Source organism: Musa acuminata, chromosome BXJ2-9 (genome assembly GCF_036884655.1).
Source record: "Musa acuminata AAA Group cultivar baxijiao chromosome BXJ2-9, Cavendish_Baxijiao_AAA, whole genome shotgun sequence".
Lineage (NCBI taxonomy): Eukaryota > Viridiplantae > Streptophyta > Magnoliopsida > Zingiberales > Musaceae > Musa > Musa acuminata.
In genome coordinates this window covers 1,466,320-1,492,355 of record NC_088346.1, presented here as the reverse complement: position 1 = coordinate 1,492,355, position 26,036 = coordinate 1,466,320, and the positions used below count along the sequence as shown (strand labels likewise).

The following is a 26,036-nucleotide window of genomic DNA, read 5'->3' as shown; positions in this document are numbered from 1 at the left end:
TTATTTAAAAAAAAAAACTAAACAAACATAAAATTGTAAAAACAAAAGGGGGAGGGGAGGGGGAAATGGAATTTGCAGCACTCAGCTATCTAGTGGAAGAAGAACAAGTCTCATGTATAGTTTGCTAAAGCTTAGGTTTTACCTGGTTGAGATCAGGATAATGTCACAAAAACAAATAGATTTGTGTTGACCACCATATCATTCAATGCTCAGTCATCAATTTTTCATTCAGTAATCAATAAAAGGAAAAAAAAAACCTTTAGATATCCTTATTAGAGAATATGCAGATTGATGGACAATTTCTGAAAACTGAAACAATAGGAAATAAATAGAAGCAAAGGTATTAACAAGGAAAGTACAGGAGAAAGTTTCTCAAGCATTTCACTGTAATAGGTACTTCGATATAACACCAAAATAAATGACTTCCTGAATGAGCCACAAGCAAACAGTTGACCATAGCCAAACCACAGTATCATAACAAAGTAAACGGCGTTCTGACTGATTAATTTTAAATGTTATGGTAACACAATTTTTAAGCTGATTTTGTGTAGATTTTGATGGCAACAGCCAACCCCAAGATTGCCAAGGGAACCAAAAACTGGAGAAGCCTGATGATGAACTCAGATGTCTTGTCCTGGTTGTAGTGAGGTTGCTTGGGAGCAGTGTATTTGACATCCTTAAGAATTGTTGTGTCATCAATCTCCCCAACATAGTACTCATCCAACATTGCCCTTGCAGCGGTGCTATGCCCAACATCTTCAAAGTCATCAGTTGCGTCTTTCCCTAAAAAGGAAAGCATGTCAAAGAAGAAACATCTTACAAATACATTAGTGATGAAGCATGGCGATCCGGACAACTCAAAATCGATTTACCAGTTGATGACACCAACACCTCATCCCCTCCAGGGTGATCGTCCAAGAATTTGGTGACATCATAAACCTGCCAAATAAAACATCAAAAGTGAGAAAAAGCACAAACTACTGTAAGTGATGCAATTATTAAAAATTGATAGCTTAATAAAAAAAATTGATAGCTTAATTAATAAAGCGACAGCATAAATGTTTCTTGATGACAGCAAAACTAGTTTACATAAACCACCAATAATAGAGTTCCTAAAATGTTAATGCTTGATTGAACTCTATTTTAGGAGCAAGGGACGCCGATGTTAGATTCTTCAGCAACAATTTTCTCATGTGCTACGTGAGTATTTATTGGGTATAATACAACACATTTATTGGTTATGAATAGATAAAATTCCAATTCTCTATTTCCAATAGGACTTAAAAAATAGCAATCACTAGAAATTACCCAGATAGCATGTCAGCCAATTTGGTTCTTTCTCGGTCACTAAGATTAGTTCCAAGTCGCAAAGCACAATGATAGGGAGTACAAGTAATAGAGGTAGAGGATTAATTCCATGATTAGTGATACCCATCATAAAGTCATCGAACAAGGACCAAAAGAAAGGTCTGACAAACTTCCATAACCTTAAGATGACTAATGACAGTAATAAGTTAATAAGTTTAATTAACCAAAACCTTCACAGGGATAATTGAGCCACTCACTGCAACTACAACATTCATTTTTCTTGAACATTTTGCAGATATGCAACTAGAAGTGTTACGACTCGAGTCTAATGAGCCAACTGACCAATAACTCCATTTTGGTCCTTGCAACCACGGACCAAAATACTTAAGCAGGAGGTTACGTAGTACACTCATCAAGCCCTTATAAGCTAATTATACACATTCCCCACTTCCGATGTGGGATTAATGGGATGTTACATTTATCATACACATTGCCCACTTCCGATGTGGGACTAATGGGATGTTACAAGAAGTGTAATAATCCACCATCAGTTATACATCGTGTCGGGCCTGATAGATTCACAACTTCACTGATGTCTTGTTGTTAGCAGATAAACCAACTTGAGCGCAATTGCCTTCTTGGAAAGAAAAGCACCGAGACCAGAAGAATTTTGCATTCATCATATTATGTAAGAAGAAAGTGAAACGAAAGGATTATTACTATCTATCAATTAATTAATTTCTCATCACCATAACTTCTATGCATGAACAATTTTCTTAAAGATCAGCACTTGATGATATCTTAACCTAGCTTACTTATTTTTGGATAAAGCAAAGTTCCTACTACATTAGCATTTATTCTGCAGTATGTAAGGTGAACATAGAACTTCTTTCTTGAGTTATTTTATAGAACTATCCCATATCAGGCTGGAAAAAGATGTTGCCTCATTCGATACTATATCTTATTTTCACCAAAAATATAGATTTAATTTATCAGCCTCCAAGTGGGCCATCTTTGTGATCCTTCCATTCCCAAATAATTGTCTATAATAGATTTGATCTGTCTAAAAGGAAAATGAAACCAATCTAATTATATAAATTTCTATGACATAAATATAAGTTAAGCTAATCTAACATTGAGCATGTGATACTTGATCTATTTCATTAACTCTTCAATGAAAAGAGAATCTATCAGTTGCTGTGGTTCCAGCCTAGAACTATTTCCTTGAGCATGTGATACTTAATCTAACATCGAGCATGTGATATCTATCTCGTTATTTCCTTGACCTAGAACTATTTCTATGGACAAAGCAATCTGTCAAAGGCATTTCCCCTATTGTTGCTATTATTTCCAATTAACCCAAAAATATAGATTTTTTGTCAAAATCTAAATTGTCATCATAGTCATTTTTTATTCTTTATCACATAATTATCTGACAAAACATGAAGCATCTAAAAGAAAACAACACCAATGTGAATTGCATAAGCTTATATATTTTAAAGATGAGTTGAGCACATCTGACCTAGAGCATGTAGTTGTTGATCTGTTTTCGTTCTCTCTTTAATGAAAACAGCATATAAAAAATAATAACACATTGATCAACAAGCAATTTCAATTGCTCTAGTTCCATCCAATATTAAGCTAAAAATCTCAATTTAAAGTTTCTACAATAAGCTATAGAAATGGTGACTATTGCTAATCACCATTCTTAGATACAATTTTAATTATGGTTTTCTATGTTAACAACAAGGAAGAATGGTGGCTAACATGAAAACTAGAGGCTCTATGGCTATAAATTTTATCCAAAATTCTAACAATTTTTCTCATAGGACACTGAACCTAAAAGTTTATTAATATTCTAAACAGATAATAAAAGGAACAGAGGATCTGCTCATCTTAGTTTGCGAAAAGGAAGACAAAAGAAGCTATTTTTGTAGGATCCTTTAATTAATAAGAGAGGTAAAATTTTTGAAAGGTAAAACTTTTTAAGGTTATTCTAAATATATTGAGTTTCCTAAAAGATGAATGAATTGTCAACTTAAATATTATAACACCCCGGATTAATCTTACATCGGAAATGGGCGAGAATAAGATTAACTTATAAGGGTCTGATGGGTGTACTACTATCAACTTCGACTTAAACATTTCAACTAGTGGTTTTGGTTCAACAAGATTGATAGATCAATTAACACATCAAGCTCGATTCATGACAAATTATATTAGAACTAAACCAGTTTTGAGATTTGATGAAAGGCTCAGATAGAAAAGAGTTAACCGTGGATGAAGTCAAAGGACTCGTCTCTGTATGAAGCCACCATTGGACTATGACTCACATGCACAATGTTAGAACTTGATTTGAGCTATGCTAGACCTTGACGAGAACTTTAAGCCCCCGAGTATGGAAGATTATAACACTTTTGATTAATTTCACATCGAAAATAGATAAAATTAAGATTGACTTATAAGGGTCTGATCTTCTTTATTTCAGTTACTCCCACACAAGTTGTGCAGCCCGAAAGTTATACAAAAATAAGTAAAACGAAGCGAGTTGAATGAAAGGGTTGGTGTGGCCACAGCAACTACTGGCCTTTCAAAGGGCTTAGATTCGGTTGGGCCCACATTATCTGTTTGATTTCCCTTATATATTATTAAAATCTAAATTTAACAAAAAATTTAAATCACCACCCCATGCGCCTAGACAAAGATAACAAACAACAAAAAAACCATCCACGTCTTTTTTCACTTCTTGCCCCTCTTACATTTTTTCTCTTCTACTGTGGATCCAACAAAAGTGTTCCGATTCACTCTTCTATCGTGAACAAAGCATCCATTGCATTTCTATCTGATTTGTGCATGTCGTCCTTGCACAGGGACGCCCTAATCTTCTTCCAATTCTATTGGATGTCTCCAATGGAACATTTTTGTCACAGTAATCCAATACGTTCACCACTAGAAGTAGTCTACAACCGTTCAAATGGCAACCCAACTCATCCCAGCGCCCTCCAACAAGGGAAATCCGTAACCTACAACGAGCATACAAAATCCACCAGCGGATGCTTCACACGAACAATACCAACCCTCGACGTGGCCCAACGTATCAAGATTAGAAGGTAGATGGACAGAACACAAGAAAAAGAAAAATGCATCAGATCTAAAGAAGAGATGGATGAGGGGACGGACCGAAGGAGATCAACAAGGGGGAATGAAATGGATGCGAACCTTGCCGTCGATGACGAGCCAGCAGTCATGGGCAGAGTTGTGGGCGGAGACCTCGGCCAAGGTGTAGACCTTCCTATCGCTCCCCATCTCTCCCTCTCCCTCTCTCTCCTCCCCCGCCCCCACTAATCGCGATCTGAGACCAAAAGAGGAGAAGAACCAAGAAATTGAAATGGGGAGATTTGGGGGTTGGTGTTGAGGTGGCGCGCGCAATTCCCGTTTTATGTTGCGATCAAAAATGGAAGGAAAAGCCGGGCCCACCCCACACCTAAATGAAATGTGGGCCCAACTACCTTTTTTTTCCCTTGAGAAATAAAAATAATAATAAATTCTTTATTTTTTATTATATACAAATAATAATATATATATATATATATATATATATATATATATATATATATATATATATATATATATATATATATATATATATATATATATATATATATGACGCAGGCTGTTCCGTGCGTGCGTTGCACGCGCAGCGAGCAACGAGCGCGATTGCTGGCGCCGGGGTTAGCCACGTCGCGGATGCTGGCGTGCCCCGCGCAACCGGACGCGGGACGCAGGACACGCGAGACGCGTGAGGGAACGAAGGTATAACTGGCTTCAGCGCTTGTTTTGCTTCAGCGCTTCTGACACACGTGGAGAAAGCACTGGCTTACACGCCTTGCAAACGTCACTGCAATTTATGTTCCTTGTCGCCTGGCATTTAAACCAAGAAATAGTGAACTATGCAAACAAATAATATGTCAAAAAGATTGCATCGTCATGCATCTTTTGTTCATGCAAGATGTCGTAATGCCACTGAATCACCTGTTCATGATCTCAAAGACTGCAGGTTGTAGCCGCATGAAGCAAGAAAGATCAACTCTTGAGGAATATATTACAGCATATGCATTGCTGGGATCTCTTATTAGTTTACTTCTCTGTCGACTCTTTGGAGCTCTCCCAGTCCAATTATGCTGTAGATGGCAGCTGACAGTTGACTTTTGGCTTCCACCTCACCACAATTCCATCACACCTCAGGAAGAATTGCCTCTAATGGAAGCCATTAGGCCCACTTGAGGAAGTCAAACGATATCTCTTTGCCCTTTGGCCGAAGTCGAGAGCCATCAGGAGCACAGATGAAGATTCCTATGAACCTGTACGAACATCCTTTGGTTCCCCTAAAGAGCTCCCTCGTTGGGGAAGTCAACTGTGTTGCAATACTCTATTAGCTTCTCATTGTTTTGGGAGTCTATATATACAAGATTGCTGCTCCATCAATCTCCAGAGAAGGCTTCGACAGTTGAAGGAAAAGAGCAGAATCTCCTCCATGGCTACAGCTCCTCTTCTTCGTCTTGTGCTACTTGTGTCTTGTATAGGGTCTTCCATGGCTGTGCTCTTCTCCAGCCTTCCAAATACGCTCACAGTCACTGCATCTCCTGCTGCAGGCCAAGGTTTGTCTCCTTTCTCTGTCCTTTTCTCTTCATGATTTCTTTCCTTGTGTATGACATGGATGTCTGTCTACATGATTCAGTGCTGCACGCCGGCGTCGACCAGATCAAGGTGAGCTGGAAGCTGAACCAGAGCACGCCGGCGAGCGCTGACTCGGACTACAAGAAGGTCAAAGTGCTGCTGTGCTACGATCCGGTGAGCCAGGCCGACCGCGGGTGGCGCAAGACCGACGACCACCTGAAGAAGGACAAGACGTGCCAGTTCAAGGTCACCACGCAGCCCTACAGCAGCGGCGGCGGCTCCTTCGTGTACACCGTGGAGCGCAGCATCCCCACCGGGACCTACTTCGTGAGGGCGTACGCGCTCGACTCCGGCGACACCGAGGTCGCTTACGGGCAGACGACCAACGTCGCGAAGACCACCAACCTGTTCGACGTGGTGGGGATCACCGGCCGCCACGCGTCGCTCGACATTGCGGCGGGCTGCTTCTCCGCCTTTTCCATTCTTGCGCTCGTCTTCTTCTTCGTGGTGGAGAAGAGGAAGGCAAAGAAGTAATAGGAAGCCGGCGTTCCAAGGATGGAATTCCACGGTGATTTCTCCTCTTCCCTTCCCTCAAACGCTTTGTGGAGCTAAAGAGCATGTCTTGTACTACTTAAGACTTGTGATAGATTCACCCCCAAATGCTTTCACGGTGTTTGTTTTGTTATCGTCATCCAACCTATCTAATTCGAATCGCACCTTTTTTTTTTCCAAGAGATTTAATTTCACTTTAATTTTATTATATTTTCACTATACTAATTTTTAATAAATTTTTATTTTGAGATTAGTTATAGATTATTTTGTTTAATTAATTAACTTTAGTATTCCTATTCTGTTTATATTTTTAAAAATTATAAAAAATATATTAAAATCTCTATACATATTAAAATAAAATATTTAATTTTGTTTCTCTTATCATTGATTCTCTTGTTAAAAATATTATAGGATTTACTATTGAATATATATACACTTCAATTTATTACTGAGCATATGCGATATTTTCGAATCAATAACATTAAAAAAAAATGAGATTAAATGTTTCACTTTTCAAATATAAAAATCAAAATACTAAAGATAGTTAATTACATAATTAATATATAATTAACTTTTTATTTTGAATAATCTAAACAAATAGGACAAAAACAAGCATAAAAATATAAATTCCTTATAGGAGTGAAATTAATTACCAAGTATTTAAAATTAACAATGCTTTGTCATGTTATCATATATAATCGAATTTAAAAGAACACGTTTTCGTAGTTCTCTGCACATAACACAAATTTTATAGCAAACAGACAATATATAAACTACAGATGGAAACTGAAAGCAATTTGTCTTTGTTTGACTTTTTGCATAATAATCTAATGTTGCAAGCCAATAATTAGTCGAGGATAACAAGAATGCATACGACAGACTACATGCACTGAAAAAGAAACGAGCATTCTTAAATGGAACAGGAAGATGGCAATCTAATCACTAATGAATTTTTATTGCAATACCCCAAAGAAGAATCAGAAAGATTATTTGGACAAAGGATTAACACCTGCCACATACAAACCAAGTCGACTCAGATATTGTTTAACCTAACAGAAATATACTTCCAAAACCATATTCACATGCAATTTACAAAACAATAACACAGAATTTTCTTTCTTCCAAGCTATTTTGAGATAATTAAAACAAAGACTATACAAAGAGATTCTGTAAATCATAACATGACAAAGTACAAGAAGAGAATGCCAACCGCATCCAGGCGATTGATTAACGATTTGCTAGACTAAGATGCCAATTAACTCAAGGTGTCAGGTTTAAGAAAGGTCTATAGCAGCAAGATAAGCTCAGGAAATTAAGACCAGGCTACCTTTTGTAGAATGAAAATTTACTTGATCTCAGTTTACAAATAGGTCATCAGAGGAAGAACTGAAGTTAAATTAAATAGTTGCATATCAAAATTAAAAAAAGACCAATTTGATCACTGATCAAGTTTTTTCCTTGACATATTCATATTCTTACTATTGTTGGAAGCACAAGACATCAGCATAAAAGAAGATAAAGAGAAGAACTCGAAAAATAACAAAAGTAGTTTTCCCATGATCAACAAGAAGACTAACTGCAAAAATCAGTTCATACAACCATGTAATGAGAGCAATAGGATCTTTGATTATATAGAATTAAGTATTCCAAGCCAACAGTGCATCGTTGAGAAGTGAAGTGATTGCTCTGTATCATTCTGTCTACTTTATAGAATGCTCATCTTGCCGACAAAGAAGTGATGATGCATTGCTAATTAAAATACAATTCTAACAATCTATAGAGTACAAAAAGAAAGACAATGTTGTCTATTGAAAAAGCTCCTCTGAATAAGTCAACGGTTCAATAATTAGGATTCAAATTAAAATTTGCAAAAACTGAGGTAGAACAAACCTTGATCAAGCCAAGTATTGGCAAATTGAGATGGATCAGAAAGTGCAAAAGGTAAACAATACAATCTCTGATTGTAAGTTGTGATAATCATCAAACAACAAAGGAACATATGCATATAATCACTTACTATACTACCATCAGATGCAACCGGTGACCCAGATCACAACAAAAAACAAAAGAAAGTAGTCTAAAGATTAAGCTTGTCAAGAACAATAATTCAGTTCAATCTATTTATTGTACATGCCCTGGTCCAAACCTTTCAGTGAATACTGAACAAGTCTTAACTGTATCAGCCAATAACTCCATGTCTAGCTCGTCATCCTGCTATACAACAACAAGAAGCCAAAATGCCCCAAATACTTTGAAGTCAATCATCAAGCATGTTATCTACTATTCATTGATCAAAATCAGATAAAGCGACCAAAGAAGAGAACTGAATTAAACAGCCTTACTTTTACATTAATCAAAGCATGATCTTTCATGATAATAAACCTAATAAAATCACGATAACATCTACAACCTCCTATACCGTAGAGATTCATAGTCACAAATGCAATAAGAGAAAAAGGCAAAAGCAGCAAAAATGCAAAAAATGCAAAAATACGACAATGCAGAGCAGGAGTTCCTTGGATTGCCACCTAATGTGTGTTTGATGTAAAGTCTCAAAGAGTTACCATCGCCGCACCAATCAGTGAAGCAGCCCCTGCAACTGGAAGAAAGACGAAGCTCTACATTCGGTGATTACTCGATAATGAACTGGATGACTCCAGTACCGACGGTCTTGCCGCCCTCTCTGATATCGAACCGCATGCCCTGTTCACAGGCGCATGACGAGTTCCGCCCCCATCTGGACACGGTCTCCAGGTATGACCATTGTCGCCTCCTCATCATTGTCGTTCATTATGGATGAGATCCGATCGGTGGCATCGGTGGTCCTCATATAGAACTGTGGCCTATACCCGCGAAGAAGGGTGAGGACTTCGAACTCGACAAGCTGGAGGAGCACCTCATTGTCCACCTGATCCTGCTTGTTGAGTAAAACCACTGTGTCGGGTACGCCGACCTGCTTGGCAGGGAGGATCTGCTCGTTGGTCTGTAGCATGGTGCCGTCGGGGCCGGAAACAACAAGGATAACGCCGTCCATTTGTTCGGCGCCGGTGATCATTTTCGTGACATGGTCAGCGTGGCTGGGGCAGTCGACGTGGGCGTAATGGCGGTACTCCGTCTCATACTCGACGGACGCGGTGTTGATGGTGATGCCGCGGGCGCGCCCCTCGCTTCTTGAGGTCGGACGCGGCGAGGGCCATGGTGAAGACGCGGTGAGGGTGATCTTGCCGTGGTCGACGTGCTCGATGGTGCCGATGTTGACGTGCGGCTTCTTTGGCTCGAACTTCCGGTGGGGGGTCCGGACGAGGAACAGGCCGCCGAGGCGACGGCGGAGGCTCTGCTGACAGATGGCGCTGGTGTTACAGCAGAAGCTAATTGTAGAGAGCGACAAAGAAGAGGAGAGAAGGTTGGCGGTGGTGGAAGATACCGAAGTGGCTTTTGGGGTTATGGGCTTGGCATAAGAGGAGGCATGAGGATGAGGAAGACGGGAGGAGCCGTTTTGACTTCCATCGTGGTGACGATGGATGCCCGTCATGGTTGATGGGATTGATCTCGATGAACGATTAGGATTTAAAGATAGGGATGAAGGGTAGAGATGTGATCATGGGAGGAGAATTAGATCTCTACAATGGGCCTTGAACGCCATACGGGCTATTACACGTGGCTTTGGTCCACTGGGTGGAGCAACCCTGACCGCCTGGCGGTAATCTACCAGGAGGTGACTTGAACCATCTGGAACCCTAATAAACTCTCGCGGCCGTCATTTGCAGCCTTCCTCTCGAATTGTTGCCCTAATCATGGCGTCCACCCTCGACTTCCGACGCCTCGACGAAGGCCTCGGCGGCCAGAAGAACAAGCGGAAGCGTCCCGAACCCGGCGGTGGCCCTGACTCGATGGATGTTGATCCTCTCTCCGACGCCGCCACCGCCACCGCCACCGTCTCCCTCACCCCGCCCGCCAAGCGGCCCGCCCTCCCCTCGCTTGAGGATCCGGAGAAGCCCGCTTTCGGTCGCCCCACCTACGACGGCATCATCGGCGGCAGGGTCTCCGGCCGTAAGTGGAAGCAGCCCCGCGCCCAGCGAGCCTCTGCCTGCGCCGTCTCCCACCGCCGGCCTTCCCTCGACGTCCGGACCAAGGAGAAGGAGCTGAAGCGCGCGTACAAGGAGCGGATGGCGGAGCTCAAGGAGGAGATCCGGCGGAACAAGGAGGAGAAGCGGAAGCGGAGGGAGGAGAACGAGAAACGGAAGCAGGAGAACACGCTGCGGTCGGGCACCAAGCTGCAGAAGATCACCAACCCCAAGACCCTGAAGAAGATCGCCAAGTCGAAGCAGAGGAAGCAGCTTAAAGTGGTTCCTGATGAACTGTTCAACAAGAACGGTGGCGTCAAGAACAAGAATTAGGCCGGTTGGTGCCTGTCGACCCTTTTTCCAAGTTAAAGTTTTGATCTTTTTTTCCGAGTACATCTGTAATTGTTGGAAGATTTCGCCAAGAACTCGTGACTGTTGCTGGTGTCTTATTCAATCTTAAATATGGTATGGAAGTGACGTTAGGCTTTATTTTTCTGGGCATCTCTACCTTTACCTTCTGCAAAATCCAATTAGTCTCTCCTCTTATTTTCTTTGTCGTTAATTTCTAGTATTATTGCTTGTTTGTTGTAATTTTCAATGTATTGCGACTCTGAATCAACTATTGAGTTGCTGTTAAAGAGTGGAACTTGATTGAATTTGTAGTTGTTTCCGGAACATAGAACATCAATTCGCAGTTATCTTTAATTTTTTTCAGCAATATACTCTTCCTATAGTTAGAGAAGAATCAGTTGTATTTAATCTCCAACTTGTTGGTTTTTTCTTGTCATCTTTCTATGCATGCACATACACTTACACCCATACATAGATATACAGAGATACCTAGGGAAGAAGAGGAGGGGGGCTTTTGCTGTAGATTGCAACATCTACTATTTTTTACCTGTCTTCTATCATTATCTATGATAGTTCAAATGCTGATTTTAGTCAATTGCTTCTCAAGCCATGTATTGTTTTCTCTTTTCATTGGCCTTTTGATTCATTCTTTATGGTTTTGTCATATTTTCTTTGGATAACTCAGGGGTATTTGTGGAAGCATAATAACATGAAATCTTATTTTACAAATAATTGTATTCGTTATGAAACATCCAATTGAGAATGTGGGATCTCACAATACAAAATTTTGAGGATTTTGAGTTTCTTGAGTCCTTATTCTGTTAAAACCATATGGTTCATTTATTCTATTGGTTTTACCTGGAATTGTTGCATCATTTAAGTTCTATATATTTTTCTTCTGAAAAAATATTGAGCCTTTAAAAAAATTTATTCAACTTTTTCTTGTTGTGGAAAGTGGTAAGCACTGCTGCTGCAAAGAGTGTGTTTAGCTGAACTTGATGCTTTTATCTGAATTTCTTGCATTCTTTGTCAGATTTAGACAATTTAAAGTTCACCTTAATAAAAAAATTAAAATCCAGATGGCAAAAGATATATTGCTTGTTCTTTATACATCTATTTGTCCATATTAATCAGCTGAGTGAAATCTACTAATTGCTTTATCAGAAAGAACAAGTTTGGAGAAGGTTGGATGATAGAATTGTTGTTGCTACGGATTGAAATGGTCTTCCAGTTTTTGTCTTAAACTGCATTGACCTGAAATATCTGTATTAGTGGCTGGCAGTAAAGGTTATCATTTGAAATTAATAGTCATCACAACTATATGAGGTGTTGCCAATGATATGGAGTTTTTGAAATGTCTAACTTCATTGGGTAGTTTTTGAAGTAATGATTTGGAAAGCTTTTGAATTTCTAGAATAGCTTAGGGTTTATCCTGTATGATTTCTGCAGAACAAGCAATAGATTGTTCACAAACTTTTCCACTTGTTCTTACTTTCTACTCGTGTTTTTCTACTGAAATTTGATGATGTTGGAAAAGTGATGCTTAGTAGTAATCAAATTTACCTCCTAGTAGTAATCACTTTTGCAGGCACTTTAATGTTGTTATTCTCTTTTTGGTTTCTTCTTTCCTTGGGTGTCATTTACCTCAATCAACAGCTTTCTTATCAGAAGAAATCTATGGCATTAAGCATTGCAATATAGTGACAGTGCATGACTGCTGGGGTTTATAAGAGTGATGTCTCCCCCTTTGGACTTTGTGGGTAAGATGTATTTCCAAGAACCTTGACCCTTCAGTTGGTAAAGACAGGGATCTTCTTAGCATGGTCCTCATCATGGCAATGGAGTGTACATTTATCTGCAAGACTGCATAGAATTGTTCGGATTCCCTTTTTCTCATATCCTGATGCTGATATAGCCTCTTAAAAAGATCCCAGTAAGATCAACAACAATGTTATTTGTTGGGATCCATGCCATAATTTGGGATTGTTATGCCAAAGGATGCCAAAGTGTATAACAATTAATGAGCTTAACAGCCTTGGAGACAAAGGAATCACACAACTGGCATTTTCTTAAGCTTAAGCATCCAAGATATTCTAATGCGATCTCTGTTTAGAGTTCAAAATGATGGCAGATGCATGACAGTCGTTCCCATGTTTGGAGCAAGCCAACATGGGTGTATGTTATGAGTGCCTTTGCTGTTCCATTACATTACACCCAACAAATTGTTCTTTCATGTATCAAACTTCTACAGGATGCATGTTGAGGCAGGAGACAATTCTGGAGAGAGAGAGAGAGATATGGTCTGCAAGTCCACCCTCAAGTTCCGTTTCCATTGTCAATATTGAAGCATCACTTTATCTGTAGCTGCCTGGCAAAAGACAAGGCAGTACCTACAGCCATCAGGTATATAACAACAATATGAAAGCTAATCCCCACGTACTGTTCAAAGGTGGGTGAGCCTGTTCATCTGGGCTGTCACTTTATTCCTCTCAACAAAGCGATTGCGTGAGCTAATCACATATTAGCAAGGTAAGACCTTTTTAGTATTTTGATTGTTAGACTAAAAAAATTATATTAAATTTTTTATAATTAAAAAAATAAAATATTTAATTTTATTTATTCTAATATTATCGATTTTATCGAAAAAATATAACGCATGACAATACATGTCAAAATGATATGAAAATAATAGACAAAAATATAATTTCAATGCCCTAATTACTTTTTTTATTGTGGCAGACGACGATATCGTCGGGAGTCACGGGTGGTTTTTTTGTTGTTGTCCGTAAGAACAACATAGTGGTCGACAAGAACATTGGGGACTTCTGCGGTTTCTTATAGGAAGAGGAGGATAAGAAGACAGAATGATGATAAGAGGTGAGGCGAAGGGAGAGAACGAAGAGGGTGATGCAGATGTTGACACTTTGCATTTGTGTCAATATCGCTCGGCATGTCGACACAAATACAAAGCGATGCCACCTTTCCCTGCATCATTATCAGCGTCGATACATGTATAAAGCGACATCACTCTTCCTCACATCATTGTCAACATCGACGCAAATGCCGAATGGCACTTTTGTCACTCTGTATCTGCGTCGGCGCCAACGCAGTTATTGAGCAGTAGCGACACAAATGTATAGCATTTACATTTGCATCATTCTCTTCCTCTTTTCCTTTTGTCTCACCTCTCATCGTCACTCTCCCTCCTCATCCTCCTTCCCTCGTAAAAAGTCACAAAAGTCCCCAGCGTTCTCGTTGATCACTACATCATTCTCACCGACTACAACCACAACAACCACCTGTGGCCCCCAATAATGTCATCGTTCATCATCACTAAAAACATAACTAAGACGTTAAAATTATCTTTTTATCCATCGTTTTTATGTGATTTCTATACGTGTTGTCAGAGACTCTATCTCCCATCGATAAAATCGACGATATTATATGAATTAAATGGAGTTAAATTTTTCACTTTGATAATTATATAAATTTTAATATAAATTTTTAAAATCTAAAGATTAGAATATTAAAGATGTCAAACTATAAAGAATAATCTTTAATTAACTCGCATGCTATTCGAAAATGATCTTTGTGTTCAAGGCATTCATATGGTAAATGATTTTTTTTTTTAACAAAAGTATATTTAGATTTTAAACCTTCTTGATCATCTCAAAATACTTGAAACCAATATTATTATTACAGCAATCTTTATAAGTGTTCCTGGTACCTTATTTGATAGTGTTAATCTCATTAGGAACGAGAAGGCATATATCTCATTTATTTCTATGGAGAAAGAATTATGGATAGAAAGACAAGTGAGTGTGCTTATTTGCAAAGAGATTCAATGTCCCCTTTTCCTCTTGCCCTTTTGTCGATTCTCTCGGTCTTATTATCAAGGCAAAAGCTGCAATAACTTGATAATATATTATCAACTTATACAACGATAAATTATATCAATTTATGCATAAACCTAATTTCAACCGTTGAACAATCATTAAGATCATGATAAAATCATCATAATTCTCTCAATATTTTAATAATATATTATCATGATTTTAAATCATAAAAATTATGATAACATATTATTATGATTTTCTCAAATAATAAGGATCATGATCTTAACGTAATTTCCTAAATTATGAAATAATGTAGATAAATATTTTATATTTATCATTGATTGAGAAAATTATATAATCTATTATTATGAAATGATTTAGATGAGTATTTTATATTTATTATTGATTAAAATATATATAATTATCATATATATATATATATATATATTAATCTATTATGAAATGACTAGTCATTTTGTTTCAGTTGCTATCAGCTTTATCTCAGTGCACTCCCTGCATTGCTTTGCACGCACACACTGGAAGAAAGCTCTACCATCAAGAAGTCGAGCACGCATGGTGGATGTAGCCTTTTGCCTTTGCAAAAGGAGAGGTGGTGGGCTTGGAAAGCGCAGTGGCTCCTGTAAAGTTCTGCAACTTTAGTTAGCGCCCAGCCTACAACTTCAGATGGCACAGAAGATAAAAGATGATTGGCTTTACATGCAGTTGTGGTTGAATCCAATCTCATCACGCAGAGTAGTAGGGGAATTATGAGTTCCATTTCATCACAATTCATACCAGTAACACATGTATGTCATTGTCAAGTGCTGAGCACACTTGCTTGTGCTACCACAAAATCATCTGAATCACTCATGCAGCATTATTAGCAGCCTAATGGAAGAAAAGAGAGTCTCACTGGTTTTGCCTTTGACAAGCCATTCTCAGAGGGACTGGTGGGTCTGAGAATGCACCCTCCACTATTTGATCATACACCCACTTGTTTGCAGCCTCTGTGTAGTGAACTCCATCCCAGCATATCCTCTTCAGAGGATCCCGGCATGCCTTCCCGACCAGGACTTCAGTGCCGTTGACTATGACCTTCGATCCACAGCCCCAGTGGATGTTGTAGTTGTACTTGCCACCGTGCCCGCAGCAAGCCACAAGAGGATGCTCAAAGCCTGCAAATTACAGCACTCCAACATTGTTCATCAGTATCTGAAGCCATGATTAAATTCAGCATTTGTTCAGCGTCGGTTGCAAGTCTTACTATGCTTCTTTGCTTGGCTTATGAGGGAGTACTTTATGGTGTAGACATCGACATAGGTGAATACCGCCTGAGGGAGGTCCTTCCTGAGATGGGCTACAGTTTCCTTCAGTTTCGCGTTGAATAGCTGAGCCACATCATTGAAAGGAGATCCACAACCGACATGGTCCACCTCGGGTGCCCTGATAGGAAATCGGTCGAGAACATAAGGCAGACAGCCAAAGGGACCTGTGTTATGGATCCAAAAGAATCTCCCACCTTGTCCATAGACACCCTGCACCGACTCAATCCAAGAATTTTGTCATCCTCTAACATTAATGAGGCAAGTATTTCTCATATTGTTTTATCTCTCGTGGTTTTCTGCTTCATCATACCTTTATAACAACAGTGAATTTGTTGAGGATATCTGGAATGGTTGCTTTAACTTCATCAGTAGTCATGTTACTGACATAGCCTGAAGTGAGGTCATTTTGGCCGATGTCGAAGGTGTACAAAGCCTTAGAGAAGTAGTCCTCTGGAGGTAATTCATCTTTGAAGACTCCTGCAGAGAACAACCAAAGATTAATTGGCAAGTTTGTACATCATCACAAGGGGATCACTTGGTCGAGCTAAAAGTATATCTCTGGTACTTGCCTTTCTTGTAAGCTATCTGCGACCTAGATTTGAACTGTGCATACTGCCAGGACTGCACATCCAAGGAGAAGGGGCTGTACCCAGTTTGAAATAAAGTTGTATTTTGTCGTTGGATTGTTGATCCTGCTGTAGCAAAATTGGCACCATGGGAGAAATTTGTCGCCACTGAATCAAGATATGCATTGAGGAAAGGAAGTCCAAGGCCCTGAGCTGAAGATCCAAACAAAAAGTTGAACCTGGTTACTATTAGTTGAACACAATATATGGTTATCAATAATAGGATTGTTTCTGATGTAAGATAAACTCTCCTGAAAAGCCAAGTGGTTGTTGATTGTTGATGACTGACTCTCTTTCACATGTTTTTTTATGATTGCAGAGTGCAAAAATTCAATAGCAGTACTTGGTTAAGCCAGATATAGAAATTTCAAGGTGAACAACGATCAATCTGCCCTGACATATCTATCAATAAAAGGATGTCAGACAAACTTTCTCTCTAATATTCGGACTAAGTTCACGAGTCAATGCAATTGGGTGACCTTTTTGTCAAGGATTATGGATGGAAGGTGGCAACAGGACTCTATTGAAACACTAATTAAGGTTTAGGAAGTCAAATGATAAAAATCAAGCTTTGGGGAACCATTTGTCCAAAAAGTCAATAATTACTGATGTAATTAACCCCAACCATAAGCTTAATCTCTGCCTTCGATAAGGTGCAAGTTTGCTCCCTGGAAGTCTTAAATTGGAGTTTGAACAGAGGTTGAGCTTGATCTTACTCGGACCTAATACTCATAGCCAAAACCGACTTAAAGGTGAAAAATGGGCTCAGTCCACTTTTTCACAAGTAGGACTGAGAAGATTGCCCCGGTCCACTGATAACTAATGTTGACAACTAATAGTCTTTTGTGCTGACAGGGGGTACAAATGAATGTGATTTTTATAACACCTAAATATAGATATTAGAGATTTTGTTGTAGTTAAATAAATGCATATGTATATGCGCATAGGTGGAGGAAAGAAAAAGAAAATTTGAAGTCCACAATCTTATAACTTCAGATCAAATGTGAGAGCTCAAAACCAATGATCAGATCAAATACAATAAGCAAAATCCAAAATTTTTGAAAGGTTTGCAAACATGTCATTATTTTTGCATGTCCAACAACAGAGTATTAAAGCAATAATGCAAACATCATTTATTGCAGTAAACAATGATTTGGGACATTTCAAATAAAGAATATAACCAATGGCTGTCTGCAGATATTTATTGGCATGTGTAGAAAATTTCAACAAATTAACTTGGTTGCTTTAATTGGTGAAATGTTTTGCATCATCAAAAATATTTATTTTTTAACTACTTGAACCTTTTTCTTTTCTAAATATAAAGTCAGATAATGCCAGTCTTCGATTTAGTTCTCCTATATCTATGTTTGTATAGATGTAGAATTAAGCAAGGATCTTAAGATGAATCCAATTATGAAAGAATCAATCATGAAATCTTCAAATTGCGGATCAACTCAAACATGATTTTGATATTTGGATAACCTAAAGATTCTAACATATCATCAATTGGGAAATAAAACAGGTAGTTTTAAATTTTTAATGACACAATACGTTTTTATTGGATGAAATTTTTTAAAAAAACTGAATTGATATAATTATCATTTAAAAGGATTTATATGAATGTTAATAACTTTTTATCATTAACTAAAGTATTCTAATCCATAGGTTTATGAATGAATATTTTTATTGACTATTCATTTTATATTGATATGATTAACACACAAAATATATTCAATTAACATTTTATATCTGACTCCCAGTATCCAATAATGTGACTATCAATACCTAATTATTTGGTGCACACCAATCGTAAATGGTCGCAACCAAGGTTTTAAATCCCAATCCCATAATCTATCAGAATGGTATGACACCAACATACCAGGCAGCGTACCGACCCATATCAACTAAGTCGAGAAAATATTTAAAAGATAAAAGATCCATGTAGCCAACCCCAAAAGTTGGGACTTATGATTTTAACGTTGTTGTTGTAAAAGCCCAAACTACCCATCAATGTCTCTTTAGTGTGATATTACCTCCATACTTATATGATTGTTAGTAAGTCATTTCTAACACGACCATGCATCAATTTTCCCCAGTAATCAAACCGGCATTCACAAGCAGCCAACCAAAATCTGGCCCAGTGATCAAATTTGATAGATGAGATTAAGTGAACCCAGCCATAGTTGCAGCTGCAGATTGCTTACTGCAGAGCAAATGACATGACATCAATAACTCAACCAGTTACTTTGTGTCGGTTGTACATCTGTGATCCACATCAACTCTGCGCATGATAGTCAAAGACGTGTCTCAGGTCAAAGAAATGTGTCTCAAAGTCTTCCAATAGGTTTGGCCTGGCAAAGGCAACTTTTCCCTGTTGATAAGATCTTAAAATGTGTACCATTTCAGTAGCTAGCAAAAAGACTCACTTGGGTATCAGGCTGTGATGGTTAATAGCACTGATCTGGTGACTGCAATTGGCAAAGTGTAGACTCAAAAACATGTTTTTAATCTTATAGTGATATTTTAAATTCTCGATCTGTGGGAAAGGGATCCGATACTGACTGATTGGGTACAGTAATATCATTTTACTACTGACAGAAAATTAGAGACTTGATTGTTTTTGTTGCAGCATTTCGCAGTGGCAAGTGAAAAGAAGAAGAAAACTGAGACAGCTTACCGATGAAGTCGATGATGAGGCGGCCGTCGCAGTATCTGCCGGCCGGCGCCCCGAAGAAGGTCTCGCCATGTGGCGGTGGAGCGGGGCCGAAGGCCGCCGACAGCCCTCCGGTGTCGGAGTTGGAGTCCCCAAAGTTGAAGATGGCCGGGAAGGCGCAGGGCGAGGGCGAAGCTGAGGTCTTCAGCAGCAGGACAGAGGTGAGTAGGAGAAGAAGGATGCGGTGAGAGGCCATTGGCAAGATGACAAGGGGGAGGACAATGGATGAGGAAGAGGCCCAGAAGAGCAGTAAAAGAAGGAAGGGTGAGCTGCGTGCCGCTCTCCTGCGGAGGTGGCCACAGTCTAAACAGAGAGAGAGAGAGAGAAGAGTTGATTGAGTTCACGTGCGTGAGGACGGGCAGTCATTTTGTTTTACTGCTCCTTTTATTGTATTGGTTTGCCGAGAAATATTCGCAACAATATTTAGCACGTGAGAAGAGATAGCATGTGCGGAGTAATTAATATTACTTGTTTGTGTAGTATATTTTAGCACTTAACATAAATTAAATTATCATAAATAATATTTTATTTTATTTTATTTTATTAACTTCCTTATGTAGTATGGTTAGGAAAATAATTAAAATTAATTTCTATAATCATTTGAATAAGTTAAGAATTTTATCAATTAATTTATTTCCTAATTAGTGATATATATTTTAGAAAATAAATGGTTAAAATTTTATTTTTGGGTGTGAAACATATAAAATAAATACTATAATTTTATCTTTATATGAAAATAAAATAAATATAAAATTATTTCTTACTTTTCGAGAAGAGCCCATCTTCTCGTAGGGCTCCCCCTTAATTTTATCTTTACTAATTTCTCACCGACCTTTAGGAGGAATGAAAGAGAGGATCCTCCACGAGTAGTTTTTCTTCGTATTTTAAAATTTTTATTATAATTTTTATAAGTTTTATTATGTATAATAATAATTAAATTTTAAAATTTTATGATTAGTAAAAAATTATAATTAAAATATGATATTAAAAAAAATATATTAATTTAATGTTAATTCTAATTCATTTAATTATACATATTTATGTTTCAAATAATTATGTGTAAATTTTTATAATTTAATTAGATTTAAATTTGTATCATGAATTTAAATTAGTTATTTCATTAAAAAAATATATTTGAGATTAATTGTTATTTTTATAATATTTTAAATATTTTTTAAAATATTATAATATAATTTAATAAGGGATGTCAATTTATTGTCTGACTTAATTATATTGATTGGTCAAACTAGCTCATATACTAAAGTACCCCCAACCCATGTGGTCGGGCATGTCACAATCTATATAGTTATATATGATTCAGCCCATGTAATTAGACATAATTTAGTTCTTATGATCAAATATAACCCGACTCATATGACTAAGTATAATCAAGCCTATCTAGTTAACCATGATCCAACCCACATAGCCAAGTATAGTGTATCACATAAGGTTAGGTATATCATAACTTATATGACTCATCCATAACCAATAATAATCCAATTTAGTAATAAGACTCATCCGATCCTATAAAGCTAAGCTTACCCAATTATATAATCGACATTAGATATGTCATTACCTCTTTATTCTAACATATTATATATTTTAGTCCATCTATTACTTGGAATAGGCATGTGAAATGCATATAATCTATCTAAGGCTCGGGTAGGTTAACTTAGTCTGAACTACCATTATGCAGTATGGTCTAATTCTCTCTCAACTTATTGGTTTGAAATTATTTAGTTAATTGAATTAAACATATTTGATTAGTTCAAGTGATTAATAGTTATTCCATACTAACTTCATTGATTTAAGGTCATTTGACTTAAATAAAATCAATCAAATTTAAATTAGACTAATTGAATATATTCTTATGGATATGAGGTTATTGTTAATCTGGATGATCTTGGATCGATTCTTTATGATACAAGGTTACCATTGTTATATCTTGATTGATTATGTTGAGTGATTAATATTGGAATTACAAGCTATAAAAGGAGCTATGGGCTCATTAGAATATGGAGCCACAAATGAATATAGTATAGTAAAGTATACATTAAGCAATCTCTCGTAATGTTTTATCATATTACATCTTGAATACATGAATAGATCAATATAAATAAATGATCATTATTGTTTATGTAGGTGGGATAATTTTTTTTTAGGATTAGCGAACTGTTAAATATTATGGTTAAATAGTTTCCTCATCCATTATTATAAGTAACGTGTCCCTATTTAGACAGGTGAAGAATATCACTTTATCTGTTGTTAGAAGTATGGTATGGATTCTCTTAATCCATTGTTGAGAGAAATTCATCATATATTGTATACATCACCATCTATTATTGAGAGTACAATATTAGGTATGATATACGTCTTTATTATCATATTGTTATATATGTCATCGAGATGTATTGTATGTTTTTGATGCATAATTTTATTTATTGCATAAGAATTATTATTATTTTTAATATATAATTTTCTTAATAAATTGATATATTATTATTATTATTATTATTATCTTTATTATCATATTGTTATGTATGTCATTAAGATGTATTGCATATGATTGATGCATAATTTTATTTACTATATAAGGATTATCATTATTTTTAATATATAATTTTCTTAATAAATTAATATATTATTATTATTATTTTATATTAAATTATTGATATATATATATATATATTTATATTACGAGGATTAAAATTTATTTTTTATAATTTTATAAAGATTCCTGCTAATATATATGGTTGATGTTGTGTTTGTTTTTATAATAATCTACTATTTTGTAATAGATATAAAGTGTAAGCTCAGAAAATTTTTCGTAACTTATGACCTTACTAAATAATACATGATTTTTTTTAATAAGAATATTTAATATTATAAGAATAAAATTTTAAATGTAAAGAAAAAAAGGGTCTTCTGTAAATTAAATAATAATATGATGATTTAGTTTTTTTTTTAAAATGGGATATGACATTAATGGTTTAATCTATGAAGCGACCCAAATAGATCGAGACATGTTTGACACTAAAAAATTTCATAGGATAGATTCCATCAAAGTCAATAAATAAATCAAAATATAAGTTTTTAGAGATTGTTTTAGATATAGGATAGATGCCGAGATATAGCCAATAATTTAAACTACTGTGATCACCTCACTTGCCACAAGCATTCAATTCACTCAACAAAGTCTGACATTTTCATACCCATTAAAGAAGGAAGGAAGGAAGAAGGGTCGGTTTGGTTCAATGATTGTCCGACCCAATTCTTGCATCCATCATTTTCAGTAAAAATATGCATAGAATAAAAGAAGCAAACAATGATTATTAAAAAAGAATTAAATAAAAAATGTGGTGGCGCTTGAGAGATTATTCTTGACTTATTTCTTGAAATTTAATGCATGCTAAAGACACCCTCAATTAAACATGATAATATGAGATCGGAAGTATCTCATCTCTTTTTAACAAACTTCTTAATAATAATATGAGAATTATGATTAAGATTATTTAGATAAATTTTGATCATCAAATCGTTATGATGAGGTTGACTTGACTTCATTTTATTTTCCCTCAAATTTTATCATATTTAAAGCTTAAATGTGATTCACATTTCATTGATAAGTTAGAATACGATAGACACTTGAGACACCCAAGTAGGATGTCTAGAAATTTGATAAGGAACCTCTTCTCGATCTTAATGTAAGAGGTCTCCCATAAGACTTGTGCCAAAATTAATATTTATCTTATTCAAGTAATAAAAAATAAAAAAAAATTAAAATATTTGATGATTTATTCTATAGATGATGATGTGGCCTCAATAATCATAAAAAAACTAAATATATCAATGAAGAATATTTTATTTTAAATATCATATTGGTATAGTAGGTTTATTTAGCATGATGTTGAGTTTCATACATCAAATTATTTTTAAATGTGTTATTTAATTTAATTAGTAAAGATTTTGATCATAAATTTTTAAATTTAAAATATGACTTCACAACTTATTCTTTAAAAAAATTATACTAAGTTTCTACATAAGATTATTATTATTATTATTATCATAGATCTTGATTAAAAAAAAAATATAAGTTTAGATGGTTCCTTCCCATTTTTTTCTAATTGCAATGATGAGAGTTCAACGTAAATCACTAGTTTGACTCATTGTTCTTATGTTTGAGTAGTTCTTGGGGTTGCAATGTGTACTTGGCCCCTAATGCTGTGTCGGACAGCTGGCATTCTGAGCTGGCCTCCGTCCTTCGTGTCAGGCTGACTCGTCTTGTCTTCATCGAGTAAGGACGACTCCTCCCGTCGACGTACCCTCCCGTGTCACCCGGCTTTTATACCCATCGCTTTTACCTGGGTCACCCCACCCACTGGGCCGTAACGGCCCGTCAGAAACCCCCTGTATGTGGGCCCAGGACTGGTATTGAAAGGGGTAGAAGATTCCACGGTTCATTTTTCGCTTTATTATTTATTTTATTTGTTTTTTTTTCTATTTCCTAAATACGTTTTCATCGTAATTATTATCATCATGAAGGGGTTGAAATCGGCACTCGTGAAATGACGACTCATACGAGATGTGATAATACTTCTATGTTTTGGGAAGCATATGTCACACAAGTTATCATCAACCTACTTACTTGCATGATTGTGATAGAGCACATCGGATGGATGAGTTTTCCAAATCGTATTTTAGAATACTAACAAATTCGATATTTGTTATGACAAAATGAAACTATTTAGATGTCAAATCCTATAAAATTATTATATCGAGAATATATTCGATAAAATGTCTTTAATGTTTAGGTCAATCTAAACCAATGAGATGTTCGTAGAACTACGAGAATTAGAGAGGATATGAATTTGTTTGTTATGTGTACTTGAGATGCCTTTTATAGTATTATTTTTGGGCTGTTATACTTATAGGCACACATTGATATAAGGGACGATTACGCATATATTTTGATCCTAATAAAATCGTGCTATGTAGAATACGTAGGATGTGCGATAGTTGTGATGCTATTAGTAACATCTTGTGAATAAGACTATGTCAACCACATGTAGTTGAAATGTTGGTCACCGATGTGTCAACCATATAGCATTAATGTATCGATCACTATCAATTACATGATGCCAAAGTAACGATTTAATATCAAGGTGTTGACTATGTAGTGTCAAGATATTAATCACGTTGTGTCGATTTGACGATCATATAGTACTAAGATGTTGATCGCATAGCATCGAAGTATTGACTACGATACGCTAAGATATTGCCAGGTGTCCACTAAAATGTCGACCACATAGCATTTAGCGTATTGACTATATAATTGTTAAAGTTTTGACTATGTCATTAGCAATTGGATTTGCAAGAACATTTTAAGGTAGCAAAGGCAGCGATTTATTATGTCCACTTATTAATGATTGGTCCATCGAAATCTCATTCATTATAATTTTTTAATGTATTGATCAGCCCAAAAATAAGGGTTTTATGAATTTTGAAATATGACTGTCCTAAAATAGCATCTTACAATAAAAAGATACAATTAATAAGACACTTCTTGACATAATTTTTATGTTGAATTAACAAGCGATACATCTCGTTCGACCACTTGATTTGGAAATTCCATCTCCACCGTCCAAAATGAACATTACAAGTCAACCAAGCGGCAAAACCTTATCTTCCTCTCAGAGAAACATGCGCCCCTTCTTCACCGCTGCAGTAGCCATGACAAAGCCGGAGCAGCAGCAGCAACGGCGGCATGTGGACGAGCAGGAGCTGGAGCTCCTCAAGGCGGTGGCGCAAGCGTGGCACGCGCAGTCCGGCAACCCCAAGCCGACCGACGAGTTCCACGCCCGGAGAGCCAGCTCCTCCCTCCGGCAGCCCACCCGGTTCAAGCTCGAGGCGGTGGCCATGGCCGCCAGGGCCGCCGAGTCCCACTGGGACTTCGCGCACTCCCTATGGGACTCCTATGAGATCGTGACCTTGTCGAAGAAGCTGGAGGCCAACGTCGCGTTGGACGACGTCCCCCCCTGGCAGAGCCCGCCCGAGTACGGCCGGCCCGACAAGCGATCCAGAGAGAGCAAGAACAGCCTGAGGAACCTCATCCACAGGTCTTCTTCCTCCACCAAGAGACATGACCTCGACGTGCAGAAAGTTACGAGAGAAGAACGATGATAGTATGGTGTTCATATTGTGACGGCTTCTTCGTTTGTTGCTTACCATATTACTTTACATGAGAATCTCGATCCTAGGTGTAATTTACATCAAAATCCTTAATTATAAATATGAAACATCTAACTCTACTTATCATATCATCATTAGTTTTATTGATAGAAATATAAAAATAATAATAATTTTAATTTTTAAATTATGCTTTTAGTAATAATGGATGATGACATCATTGAAGCTACGAATACTATTGTAGTTGAGGAAAGGCAACGATGAGATATGAGGCAAAGAGAGAGAAAAAAAAAGGACGATATCTATATTGATGCCAATGCAAATGTAGCGCGTCATCATCATTTTTTGTATTATTGTTAATGTCGACATAGATGTAAAATTGTACTACCTTTCTCTGC

The 26,036-nt window shown here is 36.9% G+C and overlaps 5 protein-coding genes and 1 pseudogene across 5 annotated transcripts; 3 read left to right on the top strand and 3 right to left on the bottom strand.

Moving 5' to 3' along the window:
- Positions 1-325: 325 nt before the first annotated feature.
- On the bottom strand, positions 326-4,705 carry LOC135621909 (cytochrome b5-like). The gene is made up of 3 exons (XM_065123534.1): positions 4,528-4,705; positions 873-939; positions 326-783 (listed from the first exon to the last, which is right to left on the bottom strand). Exons 1-3 carry the CDS (start codon positions 4,612-4,614, stop codon positions 533-535), a joined length of 405 nt encoding a protein of 134 aa, XP_064979606.1. The 5' UTR covers positions 4,615-4,705; the 3' UTR covers positions 326-532.
- Positions 4,706-5,790: 1,085 nt separating this feature from the next.
- On the top strand, positions 5,791-6,653 carry LOC135621887 (high-affinity nitrate transporter-activating protein 2.1-like). Its single transcript, XM_065123509.1, has 2 exons — positions 5,791-5,966; positions 6,047-6,653. Exons 1-2 carry the CDS (start codon positions 5,843-5,845, stop codon positions 6,517-6,519), a joined length of 597 nt encoding a protein of 198 aa, XP_064979581.1. The 5' UTR covers positions 5,791-5,842; the 3' UTR covers positions 6,520-6,653.
- Positions 6,654-8,839: 2,186 nt separating this feature from the next.
- LOC135622322 (elongation factor Tu, chloroplastic-like) lies at positions 8,840-10,179 on the bottom strand (annotated as a pseudogene).
- A 123-nt stretch (positions 10,180-10,302) lies between these two features.
- On the top strand, positions 10,303-11,090 carry LOC135622323 (uncharacterized). Its single transcript, XM_065124074.1, has one exon. It carries the CDS (start codon positions 10,332-10,334, stop codon positions 10,932-10,934), a length of 603 nt encoding a protein of 200 aa, XP_064980146.1. The 5' UTR covers positions 10,303-10,331; the 3' UTR covers positions 10,935-11,090.
- A 4,455-nt stretch (positions 11,091-15,545) lies between these two features.
- Positions 15,546-19,778, bottom strand: LOC135622321 (GDSL esterase/lipase ACHE-like). Its single transcript, XM_065124072.1, has 5 exons — positions 19,417-19,778; positions 16,683-16,892; positions 16,424-16,590; positions 16,053-16,323; positions 15,546-15,963 (listed from the first exon to the last, which is right to left on the bottom strand). The coding sequence occupies exons 1-5, from the start codon at positions 19,646-19,648 to the stop codon at positions 15,698-15,700; spliced, it is 1,146 nt and encodes a 381-aa protein (XP_064980144.1). The 5' UTR covers positions 19,649-19,778; the 3' UTR covers positions 15,546-15,697.
- A 5,374-nt stretch (positions 19,779-25,152) lies between these two features.
- LOC135623965 (uncharacterized) lies at positions 25,153-25,632 on the top strand. The gene has a single exon (XM_065127436.1). It carries the CDS (start codon positions 25,153-25,155, stop codon positions 25,630-25,632), a length of 480 nt encoding a protein of 159 aa, XP_064983508.1.
- Positions 25,633-26,036: the final 404 nt, after the last annotated feature.